This window comes from Trichoderma citrinoviride (assembly GCF_003025115.1).
Source record: "Trichoderma citrinoviride strain TUCIM 6016 unplaced genomic scaffold BBK36scaffold_14, whole genome shotgun sequence".
In the NCBI taxonomy this organism is placed as follows: Eukaryota; Fungi; Ascomycota; class Sordariomycetes; order Hypocreales; family Hypocreaceae; genus Trichoderma; species Trichoderma citrinoviride.
Window position 1 is genome coordinate 749,509 of NW_020194722.1, and position 15,235 is coordinate 764,743.

General features: G+C 49.9%; 5 protein-coding genes across 5 annotated transcripts; all 5 read right to left on the reverse strand.

Moving 5' to 3' along the window:
• Nucleotides 1-1,143: 1,143 nt before the first annotated feature.
• On the reverse strand, nt 1,144-1,605 carry BBK36DRAFT_1144258 (hypothetical protein; the record flags this gene model as incomplete). Its single annotated transcript, XM_024893664.1, has 1 exon — nt 1,144-1,605. The coding sequence occupies one exon, from the start codon at nt 1,603-1,605 to the stop codon at nt 1,144-1,146; it is 462 nt and encodes a 153-aa protein (XP_024746522.1).
• A 1,098-nt stretch (nt 1,606-2,703) lies between these two features.
• Nucleotides 2,704-5,680, reverse strand: BBK36DRAFT_1183211 (hypothetical protein; the record flags this gene model as incomplete). Its single annotated transcript, XM_024896345.1, has 6 exons — nt 2,704-3,792; nt 3,859-4,107; nt 4,176-4,893; nt 5,080-5,213; nt 5,423-5,448; nt 5,623-5,680. 6 exons carry the CDS (start codon nt 5,678-5,680, stop codon nt 2,704-2,706), a joined length of 2,274 nt encoding a protein of 757 aa, XP_024746523.1.
• Nucleotides 5,681-6,365: 685 nt separating this feature from the next.
• Nucleotides 6,366-7,669, reverse strand: BBK36DRAFT_1127409 (Carbon/nitrogen hydrolase-like protein; the record flags this gene model as incomplete). The annotated part of the gene is made up of 4 exons (XM_024891496.1): nt 6,366-6,521; nt 6,585-6,998; nt 7,053-7,414; nt 7,522-7,669. The coding sequence occupies 4 exons, from the start codon at nt 7,667-7,669 to the stop codon at nt 6,366-6,368; spliced, it is 1,080 nt and encodes a 359-aa protein (XP_024746524.1).
• A 2,465-nt stretch (nt 7,670-10,134) lies between these two features.
• On the reverse strand, nt 10,135-12,003 carry BBK36DRAFT_1183224 (hypothetical protein; the record flags this gene model as incomplete). The annotated part of the gene is made up of 3 exons (XM_024896346.1): nt 10,135-10,341; nt 10,414-11,907; nt 11,956-12,003. 3 exons carry the CDS (start codon nt 12,001-12,003, stop codon nt 10,135-10,137), a joined length of 1,749 nt encoding a protein of 582 aa, XP_024746525.1.
• An 803-nt stretch (nt 12,004-12,806) lies between these two features.
• On the reverse strand, nt 12,807-14,386 carry BBK36DRAFT_1136406 (hypothetical protein). The gene is given in 4 exon segments (XM_024892965.1): nt 12,807-13,572; nt 13,646-14,039; nt 14,172-14,332; nt 14,345-14,386. The coding sequence occupies 2 exon segments, from the start codon at nt 14,012-14,014 to the stop codon at nt 12,814-12,816; spliced, it is 1,128 nt and encodes a 375-aa protein (XP_024746526.1). The 5' UTR covers nt 14,015-14,039; nt 14,172-14,332; nt 14,345-14,386; the 3' UTR covers nt 12,807-12,813.
• Between the last annotated feature and the right edge of the window lie 849 nt (nt 14,387-15,235).

Below are 15,235 nucleotides of genomic sequence, written 5' to 3' on the forward strand. Positions count from 1 at the left end.
CCTATGCGTGAAATACTAATAGATACTGAAATTGGTTCGTCACAGCAGTCATTCTACTACAACAACGCTCAAGTTATCCTTCTGGTCTCGCTCCTTTGGTGCGGACGTATATACCTTATGCAGCAACAGAGAGCTGAAAGTGTTTAACTTAGACCTTTGCTGAATCATCATAGACTTCACAAGACACTGATATCCCATAGACCAGTTGGTTCTATGACAGTCACATTAACAACCAATATGCCGTTCGGTGAGGACGACTGGCCCTCTGTTATCACTTGAACGAGCACCCAATACAGTAATAGGGTAGCATCATATTCATAGTTTGCCTGCCAAACTTGTACGGATCCGGAGGATCAACCCCAGAGAGCACGTCAGGGGAAATGCAAAGAACACTCGCTAACACACCCAACAACGGGAAGATTGCCGTTTCAGTGAGCAACAAGAACATGTAAACGTCGTTAGTGATTTGACAAAGACAAAGGACACATCTTTGGAAAATGGCGCCATAAGTTTTGAAGCATTCGCGTGTTGATCTTCAATTCGAAATGCTTCATGTGATTATTCGTGCTTACACCTCCCGTGAATTCTGCTAAGCACATCATGGTCAATAACATGACGATGATCTACTGCCTTTGGCATAATAGTTGTTCAGAACCTACCCACTGTTCAACCTGCGTCAATCTTTTCCCGAGGTACTCAGTATGACACAAGTATTACTGACAGCAGTACGCTAGATGGATGGTTGTCCAGCCTAAGGTTACATTATCCCCGAATTCCTGCCCCATCTATGTCTTTTCCCGCCCTTCGCGCAAAGTTGGTCGGGGCTTCTCACATATACGCTGCAGGGATAATTATGGGTATTGCGAAGCATACTGTAAGCTTATACCCTCAGCTATGTGAGGTTGATCCCCGGATCGGATTATCCTCTGGGAGAGATAAGGAGAGAGTCACTCGCGATGGCTTCAGGTTGTTTACACAACTCTTCATTGCATTGTTATTCTAATCTATAACCGGGCGAGCAAGATGTCTAACAGACATACGGCTCAGCTATCCCCTGGATTTTTTCACCATTTCCAAATAACGCGATGGTTTCGGGAATGCAGTTCAATTTCTAGGAAGGGGGATCGAACTCTTCACCCGAACTTAACAGCCAACCGAGTAGCCATGGCCAGTGCCAAATCCACCCCAACAGACACCAGAGGCCGTGTTGCGAGGAATGTAATAACTGTAGCCGCTGCTGCAGTCTCCGTTCCAGATGAACAGATCACATGAGGTGTCGAAGGCTTTGACGCTCTGGAAGCCAAATGCTAGAACGGAGTTGGTGAGAACGCAGCCAGCGCCTCCAGTGCATTGCGTGAATTGGCTGCCAGATGCAGAGCAGCCTGATTGTTCATAGAAAGTGCCGCTCCAACCGCACGACTGTCTCTCTTCAAGAGAGGCATTCTCGGTGCCTGCGGTTGAGTTGGTGCGCGGAGAGGAGATGGCGAGCTCGTCGCCTTCACAGGGGACGGGAATAGCAGGTCGGGCGTCTTTGTTGTATTCGACGGCAAGGACGGTGCTTGCATAGCCCAGGGCAAGGACAATGGTTGACTTGAGTGAAAGCATTTTGTTTGATTGGAGTAAAAAGGAATGATGAATGTTGCTTGATATAGGTAATTGAATGTAGTCGTATCAGTCAAAGTTCAATCGAGCTTGTCAGAGTTGGTCATGTAGCTGTAGTTCCGAGACATACTTGCTCTTTTATATGTAGATTCCCTGGAGACGTTGCTTGAGTCTCTGCTCAACTCGCGTTCCACAGCTGACTTACAAAGTACAAGGTTTCGCTCACAGTCGGTTTCGAATGCCGCGAAATAGATTCGAATGAAGAGACACGGTGAATAACCCACCAATGAAGACTGGCAAACTTACCTACACCGCCGTTCAATGAGAGCACTTTCCTATTATGTGTGTTGTAAGTAATACGGACTTTATAATGGTGAGATTCCTTCCCAAGTATGTCAGACAATGAATGGGACACGATATGAATCCCCGCTTTAGAGAATCTCGGCCGCTCCATCACATCAGGTAAGATAAGTCTTCTGCCTCCACCACGTGTTTTTCTCTTTCTTCACGTTGTGAATAAACAGACTGAAAGAAAAAGCATACCAAAATATCTGAAGTTTTGTGAAATTTTATAGAATGAAACTGCTGTCAAGTTTACCCCAATTATATAGAGCTAAAGGGCATATGTATCGCATACCTACTTTCCACGAGTACTAACAAAGGTTACTGTCCCGAGGAGTTGCGATGTTTTTGCGCTTACAAGATGGGGGCAAAATGGGCCAGCCTTGCAGAACCCTTTGGCCTCAATTGGTTGGCTTTGACGAAAGCCGGCATATGCCCGTCTGTGTCGGCTATCTATCGTATCATTATCCAGGAACCCGCCTGATTTATGTGCTATTTCAAGCTATAACTTTCGAGGCGGTTCAGCTGCCGGCCATCCATAGCGATGTTCCGTCCGCTGGGTTTCCATATCGGGTCACGGCAGTTGTTCACCGGAGGGACAGAATAAAGTACCTAGATATTGGTGTTACCCATAGCTCAGAGTCTAGCATACAGCAACATGGCATCATTCTGATTCCAGCAGGAGGTATATTGAAATAAGATAAGAAGACAGAGAGATTAGTTGCCCATTCATACCAATTTCGCCTCGCGCCCATCCTTTTAAAACGTGAAATTGACCGGGTTATCGTCAAAAAACTGGCCCAGCTCAGGGAAATTCATGAAAGGCAAGTCAGTAGCCAAATTAAGGATAGTTCCGGACATGTCGAATCCACGCCTTGAGTGCGATATATCCGGCGATACAGTAGTAATGCCAGCGGCTGACGACGTTTGAGGGAAAGATTGAGACGGCGACGCCATAGTCTGATTTCCGCCCAAAGAATACCCCATTATTCTGCGCTGTTGCTGGTCCCTCTCAGCCCCGTTGCGACCGGACAATACCGAAACCGCCAATGGCTGCTCAGATGCCCTTGCCCTGTCCATGTTTGTCCTGGAGCCATTGTCATAGCCTTGATCGGCTTCGAGTCGTGCAAATGGCATGGACCGATCAGGGCTAAACGTTGTTTGCGGTAGCGATGTCGTTCCATCAAGACTTGACGACATTTGTGATGTTGCCCTGCTGCCTCGAGCTCGAAAGCTATCCATGGCCTCGTGAATATTGCGTAACCGTTCCAAGAGGCGTTGCGAGACGGGTGATGTTAGTGACAGACGTTGAATCAGCTCTACGGCATCGAATGCATCCTGAAGACACGAGGCTCGATTGCCATCGTCGCTGATGCTGCCCAGCACCAGAAGCATCGAGGACAGGGCAGATTCGAGAAAGTGGTTGTAAGTCTTATGTTGTGCGTGATAAATATCGGTTTCGTCGGCGAGCCGAACCAAGGTACGAATTGTATCATGGGATACTTCAGCCAAGACATTGGCTGTGGACGAGTCAAGGTTATTTGATGCGAGGCGATTTGCCGATGTCCTGTGTATGATAATCCTCATTTGGTTGGCCCTCAAATACAGAAGCAGGCGGATTCTGTACTCTCCCCGGTCAACCCTTGTTGGCTCATACTTTTTGGAAGGGTCATATTGAAGATTGGCGGGCAAGTTGCGCTTCCATTGCACGACGCGAAAGTCGAGAAAGTCGCGTGTCGTATCAGACGCGGAGCCAGATATGGGTTCCAGTAACCATTTTCTCACATCTGATGAGATGCGACAATAGGAGACCATGCTTATCACGTAAGATGTTGAAGGTGAATCGTTCTAGTTCAAATGTTGTCCAGTCAGACTGAGGTTGCGGGTTTGATAGGGCAAAGATCGCTCACTCACCTCTAACATGGGATGTCGGTCAATCTCAGTGTCGTGAACCGCAAACGGCAAATCTGTGCCAAAACTCCAGCGGCGATCAAGTGTGTAGACACACCAGTAAAGCTTTTCGCCCGCCGCTGCAATCTGACTCCCCTCATGAAGACTCAGGTCGCCCGAATTTCGAGAGCTGTTTTCCTGAAGAAGCCGGAGAACATTGCCAATCGCTCTCCAAGCTAAGACTTCTCGGTCACTATGGAAGAAGAAGATGGCCTGATTCAAACCAAAGCGAGATTAGACGGGCACAATGATACGTGATCTTGGGTTCACTATCTACTTACAGCAAGAATCAGCAAGCACAAATCGGCGGCATTGATGGCGCTTTGAAGTTGTGTTTTTGCCACGGTCGTTGCGTATGTTTCTTCAACCCAAGAATTTGCTATCCCTATAGCTCGTGCATCTGCGAAGATGGATATGATGGCCAATATGTGGATCGCAATATTTTCGATCTGACTGCGGCTCACTTTGGTGCTCGACGGTGACTGTGATGACGGATGATGGCCATCATTTGAACTCCTCGGGCCATTTTCTGTGACCTGGCGTTTTAGCTCTTCGAGGTTAAGAAACGGATACTGAACACCAATTTCCTCTTCGTAGAATGAAATGATGCTGATCCAGCGATCGTTGTCGATGAAAGCCAACACGTTCCCAGGAGATTTGCTTGCCCGATGCAGGAGCAGCTGCTCAAGAAGATACGTGACAGGGACACCATCATATGGGTTTTGAGGTTTGGCCGTTTGGTTAGATGGAGGCCTCGCTGCAGTTAAAAGCTTCTCGGCCAGCTGAAGGTAATAGTCGGAGCTGAGCAGTCCATTGGCCTTTGACGGGGCTGAGGGCGTTGGGTTATGGGCAGCTACTGGATGAGGCTGTCCTGGGCGGGAGTCTGTGGAAGACGCAGCTTGCTGATTCACCGTATTCGTAGGAGAAGCTTGGCTCTCCGTCGCATTCCTAACGCGGGTAAGATACCTTACACCGGACATGATGGAGGCGAGCCTTACACTGCACGATTACGAGTTCGAAAGCGTGTCGTTCGGTCATAGAGGCAGGCGTGATTGCTCTCTCTGCAGGCTTTGCAGGGCCTCTCTCCGCTACATTTTGTCTTGCGCCGCTGGCATTCATCACTGAAGGGTGTCACTAAATAAAGAGTCGAGCGCCTCAGTGACTACGAGGACAGTCAATGCTTACCAAGCAACGCGCGTATATGAGTGTCGCCTCTTTCTCGTGGACGGCGCGTGGGATGATGATTTAGGAGCTGTTGTCGCCACGCCTCCGATTAATGTGTCTTCCATGTCGACAGAGGGGGAGATGAGAGGAGAGCACTGCAGTTAGTCAGGTTCTAGGTGTCTCCGGCGGCGATTCGCTTGCGGGTCCCACGAGCGCGTCTTTTGCTGAATGTCGACAAAGCTGCCGCAATGGAGGTTACAAGAGGGCCAGGTCATTTGATAACGTCGTGATAATTGGCCCAGACTATCTTGGAATCGCGCTGCTGCTGATGAGCTACATGGCAAGCGTTGTTCAGAAGACAGACAGCCTGTTGCTCACACTCGAGACGGGCTCACTAACCTGCAAACGCAGACAGTGCTGTTTCAGCAATTAATCGGACAAATAATGTTCCGCCTTCGTTGTGGTGACTAACCCAACTCACAATGGGGAGCATAGGGCGGAAAAGTCCGCCCTTCTCCGGGCCAAAAGACGAACATCCCAGGCTCTACGGAGTAGTTGACGTACCCACGTACTCCGCGTTATCCCACTCGTTCCAGCAAAGCGGCACTACGGGATATACCATCGGTAGATAAATGTCGAGGGTCTTAAGAGGACAGAATGTGGGTCACTGGCCGGCAAGTTCTTCTGAAGGGAGACTACGGAGGTTGAGATTGTTTATCTACGGAGTATACTAGGGAACTCTCAAAAACGCGGTCGGTTTTGAGACCCCCCTAGTAGTGATTTGGGATGCTGAAGTCGGCAGCTGCGACATACATAAGCATACTCCTATGTACATTGTATTCCGTCGTGGATTTTAACTAGATAGGTAGGGCATTAACATTGCAGAATAGGTTTTGTAAGAAATTCAGTGAACTCTGCGAATAAAAGATAATCCTTCTCAGGTTGAGCCGGAGCAACATGCAATATTACCCTATAAAGCTACCTTCTCCTCTACTGTCCGCGACGACGTCAGCTTCTACAACCCGTAATATAGCCCTGAAGATGTGATTTATTGGGATATCAATCTTTTACGCCGTATGGTCATATCTAATGAAGCCTTCGGTGACTCGAGTGGCTTTGACTCACAATGTGAGCATAGGTAGTTGCTTTTTGTCGTTATTCACATAACAAAACATCCACCTGTATCATGAAGAGGAATACAGTAATTAACCAAGTAAGGTGAGGCTACATCCTATCAGCTAATAATTTCATGCCGAGTTTTGCCTTCACGAGCCGGTTCCTCTGACTCCATCTTCGAACCCAGAAGTCTACTCCTCCGGTGCAGGCAGAGGCTTGTCTAAGCCAAGGCGCTGCAACGAGCTCGGGAAGTTCTTGGGATCGACATTGTCAGCGTCCACGAGGAACGTCTTGGGCGTCTTGTCGACCAAAAGACGGATCAAGTCGGGTCGCATGTAGTGGCCACCCTGTTTGCGCAGTTCGTCAGTTAGTGCAATGTTCGACGTTCACCCAATAGGCAGAATACATACAAAGTCAGCCAGGCGCTTGGTCAGGAGGTTCTCATCGAGATCGATGTCCACAATGAAGATTCCCTCAAAGTCCTTGGGCGGCTCCTGAACAGCGCGGAAACCATCTGGGCGGTAGATGCGTGCAAAACCATTGCCGATCACGGCAGCTTCGGCGTCAACAGCGGCTTCATCGTTTCGCAAACGCGGGGGAAGGTTAAGTCGGGCACCCTCTCGAGTGACGACTTGGCTGGGAGCGAGCGTCCAAGTGCCCGTTTCATACGCATAAGCGGGAGTCACGAGCTCAGATTGCACCTCAGAGATGTTTGTGTAGGGGTCGGGGTACTGCAGAGTGGATGCGGGAGGGTAAACGGGCCAAGCAGCAACGTGAACCTGCTCGTATTGAGCGCAAGCGTTTGCCTTGAGGAAAGGGTTCATCTGGAGGGCGTCAACGAATGAATCAGATGGGATATAAGGCCAATGGTAACTCACGTTCTCCCAGCAGTTGAGGTGGCCAAGGTTACCGATCTCAGTTTCGACCACACTGATCAAAGAGTCGCCAGTTCCCTCACCAAACACGAGCTTCTCAACATGCGTGGGCTTGATCTTGCGGCGGTGGTTGATGACATCGCCACTAGGATCAATGATAATCTGGGCAATATACATGCTGTTGCCCTCGATCTCGGAGTAACCTAGCGACACATAGATTTGAGCTTTGCGGGCAGCAGATCGAATGCGGCGCATCTCTTCAGAGTCAGGACGCAGACTGTTCTTGTGGTACTCTTTGAGCAGAGGCAAAGAGTCTTGGTAGTTGACGCGCCATCCCCAATAGGTGTATCTATCATTACAATCAGCTCCAAATCTTGGTTACAGTTGTCAGTCTCGGTATCTCGTACCCAGGAATCCCTAAAAGAGGGTATCAGCGTAACATCCTCGACTGTTGATGCATCAATGTACTCACACAACTCAGGAAAAGCGATAAGCTTGCACCCCTTCTCACCAGCCTCGGTGATGAGCTTGATGGTCTTTTGGACGGACTTTTCCAAGTCGAACCAGCCTGGCTCGGCTTGAACACAGGCAGCCTTGTACTGACGGATAGTGGCAACCATTTTTGCGTTAGACTGATGGTTTTCAGGAGAAGAAGTTATGGCGTAATGAACTGATGAATGAGTTGTTGATGGGCGCTCTCTCAGGTTGTAGGAGGCTTGGATCCCGTCGTGATTTATATATTGTGTTGAAGCCACGCTGCCCGGCTCCATGGCCGCTCCATTCTACAATCTACAACCTGAAATGCCATTCTGACAGCCTCGTGGAGTTGCAATTACATGCCGCAGACGCCGCCGCTGTCCTCGGCCATCGGAATCTCGGTGATCTTGTCAATATTGTGGTGTTGACGCAGTGAGCACATATTTCCTTCAGGGAGTAGTCGTTCGAGTCGAACCACTGGCGGCATCCAAGCCCGTCCTGTTCCACGCATCCCGCGTAACCCTGGTATAGGATGTGTTGGATGTCTTTGCCCGAACGTTTAACAATCACACGTTCTTCATGCAGTGCTCCCCCAAGAGTGCCTGCTGATTGCCGTCGAACCCTGCAATGTCTCCAGATTGCTTGCGACGTTAATGGACTCGAAAGGCCATTAACAGGCCGCATACGCCGCAGTTGCCGCAAATGCAGGCCCATGCAGGCCGTATCGCGGGGCATCATACTGAAGAAGAGAGAACCATTGAAATTCTTCTAGATAGGTCGAATAACGATAACCAATATCGTTGACGATTGTACAAAGAGCTCTGGATATCTGGCTACAGATGCTATCGGACAAGAGCTCTGTAGAGACAAAGTTTTGGGTAAATACCACTCCCACTAAGATGAGGTTGATTCAGCCTGTTAGGCGATTGTGAACGTTGGGCCAACGAAATGGAGGGGTCAACGAAAAGAAACCGACAGACCGGCATTGAGAATCCACAATTAAGCCCATCAATCGGAAAGCTTGTTTAAGGCTGTAGTGTCAAGCCATAATGCTGGATCGTTGACAGAGAATACGTACGCGAGACCACCGGAGATATGTGAATCATAACGGTAGAGGTGTGATAGCCTGGAGAAGAAGGCCATAGCGAGCGCATCGTGTAGACACGGTTACAGTCACCAGTGCCCATCGAGAGAGAATGATGAATAGCTGTCCATTGAATGATTGTCTCTCCTGCTTTTCTGTCTATTGCTCCATGGTATAACTATCTGAGAGCACATTGTTGTGCATGTCTTATCGCCTTTCTCTAATAACGAGACCCCGCTTGTTCTTGTGTCATTATGTATGATTCGCAGCCGAAAAGCTCCATTGTAATGGACTTCAGAAAGAGGAGATCCGGCTCTGGGGGCCGCTGGCTACCTTGGCTGGACGTATGAACCCGACGCGGAGCTTGGTCACCAAATGTGTATGTCCTTGATAGCACACACTCACGGCTCACTGCAACACAAAGGCATCTTCCAGTGATTTGTGCTGCCATTGCCACACAAAGCCCTGCCAGTTGTCTTGAATGTGTCACAGAAGTGAGATACTAGGCCGTCCATCACTGCCGCGATTGTACTCTTTTGGTCAACAACAACAACGACAATAACAGGGTCCGTTGTATCCTGTACGTAATGCCACGGCAGATCTGAGACGTCTAACGGGAAACATCGCCACCCCCTCGTGGGATCGAATCGGGAATATCGGGAACTGTTCGGGTGCGCGGCGAGAGGCTCGCTATCTTCCGAACAATCGTCGCACATAGCGGCAGAGCGGCCAATTATGGACGAGACTTGGGTTGCTGGGGATATAATTCTGGGGTCTGCTCAACAATGCCGCTTGTCTTTCGGCTTAGCCATTCAGGTTGACAAGTGCCGTACTGAGGTTTGCAGCTGCTAGTAAATGAATAGTTTCCGAAACCAGGTTGCGGTAGGCTGTCTCTCGAGCTTTCAGAGAGAGGTTTTACATCAGGTCAGTCCTGATTCCTTGCGGTTGTTGTTCGCCGCATCCATCAAGACTACACCTTGAAATACCTATCATCATTGGACACTCGGGTATGACTCGAGAACAATGATAATAACACTTTGAGAAGCAAAAGCTGACAATGGTTACAATCTGTGGAGTGTCGCCAAAAGACACAAGGTGCGTTCCAGAAAATGGTATGTCTTCAAATAGCCAAACTTTGCTGCAGATAGAGTAGAGGGGAAGAGCTTTGTGCTGGAAGTCACTCCTGAACGCCTTCATATCACCATCCTGATACCTCAACGTTTCCTGGAAATCCCTCCCAAAAGCCCTGGGTTGCGTCGGCAAACGACGCCTGCATCGCAGAGTCAATGTCGAAATGCGTATCAAAAAGATCGTAATCAGCAGGCGGTACCACGCCAAATTCGTGTGATATCAGCTCCGTCTCATTTGGACTGATTTCACTTGTGTCCAGCTCATTCGGATTCATCTCGGTCGTGTCCATTGCGTTCGATTTCAACGCGCTCGTATTCAGCTCATTCATGTTGACATCTTCCGTTCTCATTTGTGCTTGTTCAGACACAACCTGTCCGACGTGTAAGCCATAGGCTAGAGCGAAAGCCTCACGCATAGAAATAGACGTACCATGGCATCTTCTTCGCTGCAACTGTCGGCTGGCTGAACAGGAGATGGTTGCAACGCACCATAGTCGATGATGGCGTTGCGCATCTCTCGGCGAGCACTTGGACTCATGGCCTGATTGCCCTTGGACTTGACATTGCTATAGAATATGTGCATTGCCTTGATCGTCTCACGCTAGACAAAGAAAGGGAAATTAGTGACGATCCTTTGTAGCGGTATCAAGAGATTTGGTAGAGACCGACGTACCCAGGTGTCAGCCATTGGCCAGGCTTGCCTCATGTCCTTGAGGAAAACACATCCATCAATGATGCGCTGCCTCCAGCTTTCAATCTGCGGATCACCCTCATCAACGTGAGGGAAATGCCAGAAATACAGCAATGTTCCAATCGCTGTGTAAATGGTAAAGCCTATCCAAGGAACCAAGCCGCGCAAAAAGAAGAAGCCAAATCCACGGATGTCCTGGAGCATTTCGCACACCTGGTCAGCAACTTTTGCAAGCTCTTTGCAAGAGAACTCAGTCCACTGGTTCCTGTCGCCGTTCTCATGCTCCGCTTCCTCGTGCATTTCCAATTCGGGCAAATATGATCGATAGAGGAATATGACCGACATGAAATGGATGCAGTGCATATAGCAGTACGCCTGTCCTTGATTCTGGACACTGTGGGCGTGCAGTAGAGACAGATCATAGCGCAGGCGAGGAGGTAATGAGTCTTTCCAGGCGTTGAGCCGTACAAGCAAGCGCTGGAGTTCTGATTCTGCTTGCCAGGGAGGCGTGTTGTTTGGGTGCGAAGAGCAAGACCATTTCGCGACGGCACCCCAAATGTCAGCAACCCTCATACTGTAGGCGACAATGCCCATGTTTCCACGCGGGAGTTTTGCAGTGCCATCGGATCGAAAGCCTTCGATGAAGGGACAGAGGACCGATTCGCCGAAGATGAAGTTGCTCGTATCGCAGGGCAGCTGGATCTGCATGCTATCCGCAGAAAGCAATCGCTCACGTCCTTTGCCGCCGCTCAAGAGGCTGTCCATTAGAAAGCAAGTCCAAGCAGTTCGCCGTCGTTCCTCTCCGTGGATGAAGTCTTGGGTGTCCGGAGACGTGACTGGCGTATCTTCGAATAAACCCATGATCTGGGCCATCCTCACGGCCATTCCGAGGTACACCCATGCGCGTCTGCCTTCGCCCGACCCCCATGAATGGCCCGTGAGCATGAGAAGAACCTGTATCCGCTGCAAGCTCGGTTCATCGATCGACGGGAGAATAAGGGATCTGGTGTGCGCGGCGAAATAGTTGCTAGTTTGGATCTGGCTGGAAAACCCCTCGGGAGGTTTCTGAGAGAACCGCACGGTAATGGCCAACATCGCCCAGGCAACGGACCGATCCAAGGTTTTGTTCCGGATTTGTGCAAAGAAAGTAGGCATGTGGTGGAAGGACCACTTGTACGAACATCTCATGTAGCTCTCCTTGACTTCATCCGTCACGTATTCCAGAGGGTCCTTCTCCCATAGGTTGACCTTGGGCTGCTCGTCCGGGTCATCTGTAGCCTCGCCTTGAGGCCCGGCGGCGGCGGATAAGAGGGAAGATACAGTGCTGACATCGGTTGGCAGGGCAGACGATGCAGCACGTTGCTGGCGCTCAAGCCGTGAGCGTCGGAATATGAAGGAGGTGCCTTTGGGAGGGAAGATGCATTCATCGCCTCGTTCCTTGCAGCGGATACACGGCGGCCCACCAGAATGAATGCACTGGATTAATCAGCAGGGATCAGTAAGGCAGCATCGACATTGACTCACTCGTCTCTTCGAAGTTCGACATGCGCCGCAAGCAATTGATTTCTTCATCACCGCGGTCGTGAGAAGCTCATTTTCTGGAGCGCACTTGTGTGGTTACGCGGTGTTAATGAAGATTGATAAGAGCTATGGTGAAAGTGTGCGCTATATGTTCGCTTTCACATGAGGCGGCTGTTGGGATAATACGGAGTGCTTGGTATTCGTATGATGAAAACATCCATGAATCTTCTTCCAGCTCGGCTTCATATTGGCGCCGTACTCGGCTTTGGTGAGCATTTTGGCGGATGAGGATTACATAATTGTGACAGCGACCCAAGGAGGACAAGAATTTGTTGCCTGAGGCAGAGATTTACATGTATGTCGGACATCCCCTCGTACGTTTTTGGGGGGTGATCGGATTTTCCTATCTTACTCTTTGTCTCCTTTCCGGTTCACTCATTATCAATGTAATTAAATGGTTTCAAAAAGATCACTTCTAGCAGCCGTTGCCTGTACACTGACACCAGAAACGCTGTCGTGCGAAATAAACGGGAACCGTTTGCCTATGGGTCGGAACGATGACATGTACATGTACATGCACGGCATATGAATCTCAGTCATGGGACGTTCTGGGAGCCATCTGGCATAACTCAGTTTGCACGCTCTACTATTGGAACCATGTGGGATATAGAGGCGAGGTACAGTCTATTCGGCCGAATTTTGAAGTAACGAAAGGAAAAACAGAAAACCAAAATGCCCCCCAAAAAAAGACCCCCATATTGGATATATATATTCCACCTCTATTGACCCTTGACAAACCCCAGCCGACCCAAATAGCATTACACATTATCGAATTAAGCAATCTTACTGGTCCATTCTTCTTCAGAACTCGTCGTTGACGTTGATGATAGCAGGGGCAGCCAGCGTGGCAGCAGGAACGGCATCAGGGTTGGTAAAGTTACCGCCATCGGTCAACGAAGCGATAGACAGGCCGAACATGATGTTTTCTTCAAAGGGGAAGAAGGCCTTGAACGTGACCTTACCGCCATTCCACTTGAAGTCCTTGACGGGGACGCTGAAGGGGACCAGCTGGCCGCTGAAGTAGGTGACGAAGAGACCCTCGCCATTGCCATTACTGAACTTGGCGGCGTTCTTGACTGAGCTCAAATCGGCGCTGTAGTTGAGCCACTGGTCCTCGGGGCGGACATTAAGGGCAGCGCTACCGCCCTCGACGCTGAGCTGGGTGAAGATGGGCACGCCCAGAGCGTTGACATCAAAGGGGCATGAGTTGGGAACAATGAAGTTGTTGTTGAGGAAGGAATAAGCAAACGGGCCGACGTTGGTAGTCAGGAATGGCTTCTCAGAGGGGACGGCGCCGAGGAGAGTCCGGTAAAAGCCGTTCTGCTCTCCTTCCTGGCCAATGACAGATGCCACGCCGCGCACAATACCGGCATCTCCCGCAGCGGCTGCGGCCTGGCTAACATCTTGGAGAGTGCCCATGACGACGGCGGTGAAGGCCTCCGCTACGGCAATGGCGTCATGGATGTTGGTAACCGGGAAACGGTACTTGCAAGGCAGAGGAGCAAGCTTCTTGAATTTGTTCAGGGCGTTGAGCGCATTGAGGGCGTGGAGCTCTTCTTGCTAAGGGAGAGAAATATCAGGTATTAGTCTATGATTCGGTCAAGCCAGAGCGGCAGCTTCTTGTGGAACTTACAGCAATAATGACATTAAGAATCTTCTCCAGCTCGGCCTTTCCATAGCCCTTCCACGACTCATAGCCGGGGACACCCAACGTGACATTGGCAAGCAGTGACTGGAAGTAGGCAGTCTCGAACTCTTCGTTGAAGGCGATCACTTGGAGTGACTGCAGCGTGCTGTCGGCAAGCGTGGCTGGCGGAGGAGCGTTTGAGAGAGAGCCATCAGCTCTCTCCGAGATGGCTCTCAGCTGCTGAGCATTGGGTGTGGGGAAGCCATCAGCAGCCGCAGCGGTGGTTGTGCAGTCTTTGCTGTTGGGGGGCCAGGTAGCGGCAGAGGATCCAGCCAGAGCCAGGGCAGAGGCAAGAACCTTGGTAAGCTTGGCCATTGTTTCTGGATTGGTTTGTGTATGATGAGGTACAGGAGCTGTGTGTATATTATGTCAAATCAGGGCGATGAAGTTGATCAACAGCTGCTGTTATAGTGCTGACTGCTGAAGCTGTTGTCGTGATAATGGTGATGAAGGTGGTGATGAGATCGGGACCGACGAGATGGTTATATATATGCATGCTTCCAAGGGCCATCACCACCTAATTCCATTAGGCTATGACTACACATCATATCCATCATTTCCCAACTGGCGGACCACGCTGCTTCCGGATAGCTTGTGGCTTCTTCCCCTCAAAGCCTCTCTAAGCCATTCAGCCTGGTGCTCCCATTTTAGACTACCTGACCCCGGAAGCTAGGATTGCCGATTGTATATAGTACTAGTCTGGCAGCAGTCAAGGGCCCGGATGCGTTGGTAAGCGGATGACTACTGGCTGCTGACTGCCGACTGCCGTGCTATTTTTGGTGCTGTTGGAGGCTGTGGCGGGTGTTTCTGCTTCTTCCTGTCGAAAACTACCTTACGTTTATTAACAGCCCTGCTCCAAGGAAAACGTGCGCAGCCGTGCCCCGGCCCTGATCGAGCCCGAGAAGCGCGCGTTTTTGGCGCCTGGTTCACAGGATGGCCTGGCGCAGCCTAGATGGATTCTGTTTCAGAAAATAAACAAACCAACAAACATGTTTCTACAAGTTCAATGTTGACAGCTGCCAGCAAAACAGACTTTCGGCCTCTTTGTGTGCGCCTTAGCGTGGTATGAGCGAAGGCCTGCTCGCTTGCAGTAGGCTCGATTGTCATTCAGTACCTTATGTAGGACGCAGACTTCACATTGAATGAATTTCTTAGTATGTACCCAACACCAATGACTTGGGCGGCAAAAGTTAGAATCGTCAGGTATGAGTGGATGACGATGATGTTACGATCCGCACGGGCTGATGTGTGTCTCGCCAGCTACTTGTCTCAAAATTTGTCACATCTACCAAAGGTACTCTGAATAAAGTCTTGTTGAGTTTGGAGACAGCCACACCTACACACTTACACTCTCTTTCAAGCTTGTATCCTTGGTGATCGTTGATGCGTGTGGTCCATGGCTGTGGCTTTTCCAGCGCGCCGTTCTCGTAGTGGACTATTCTCAACACGCGCGCTTTTTTTTTCTTTCTTTTTTTTCTTTTTTTTGCAAAACATCAACCTTCCAGACCACCCATCCGCTCGTCAAACAGGATTCCC

Excerpts from the sequence above, each read along its gene's own strand:
- BBK36DRAFT_1136406 (XM_024892965.1), bottom strand. The coding sequence starts at position 14,014 with ATGGCCAAGCTTACCAAGGTTCTTGCCTCTGCCCTGGCTCTGGCTGGA. Across the intron at positions 13,573-13,645 it reads TTCTTAATGTCATTATTGCT|CAAGAAGAGCTCCACGCCCT; the intron begins GTAAGTTCCACA and ends TCTCTCCCTTAG.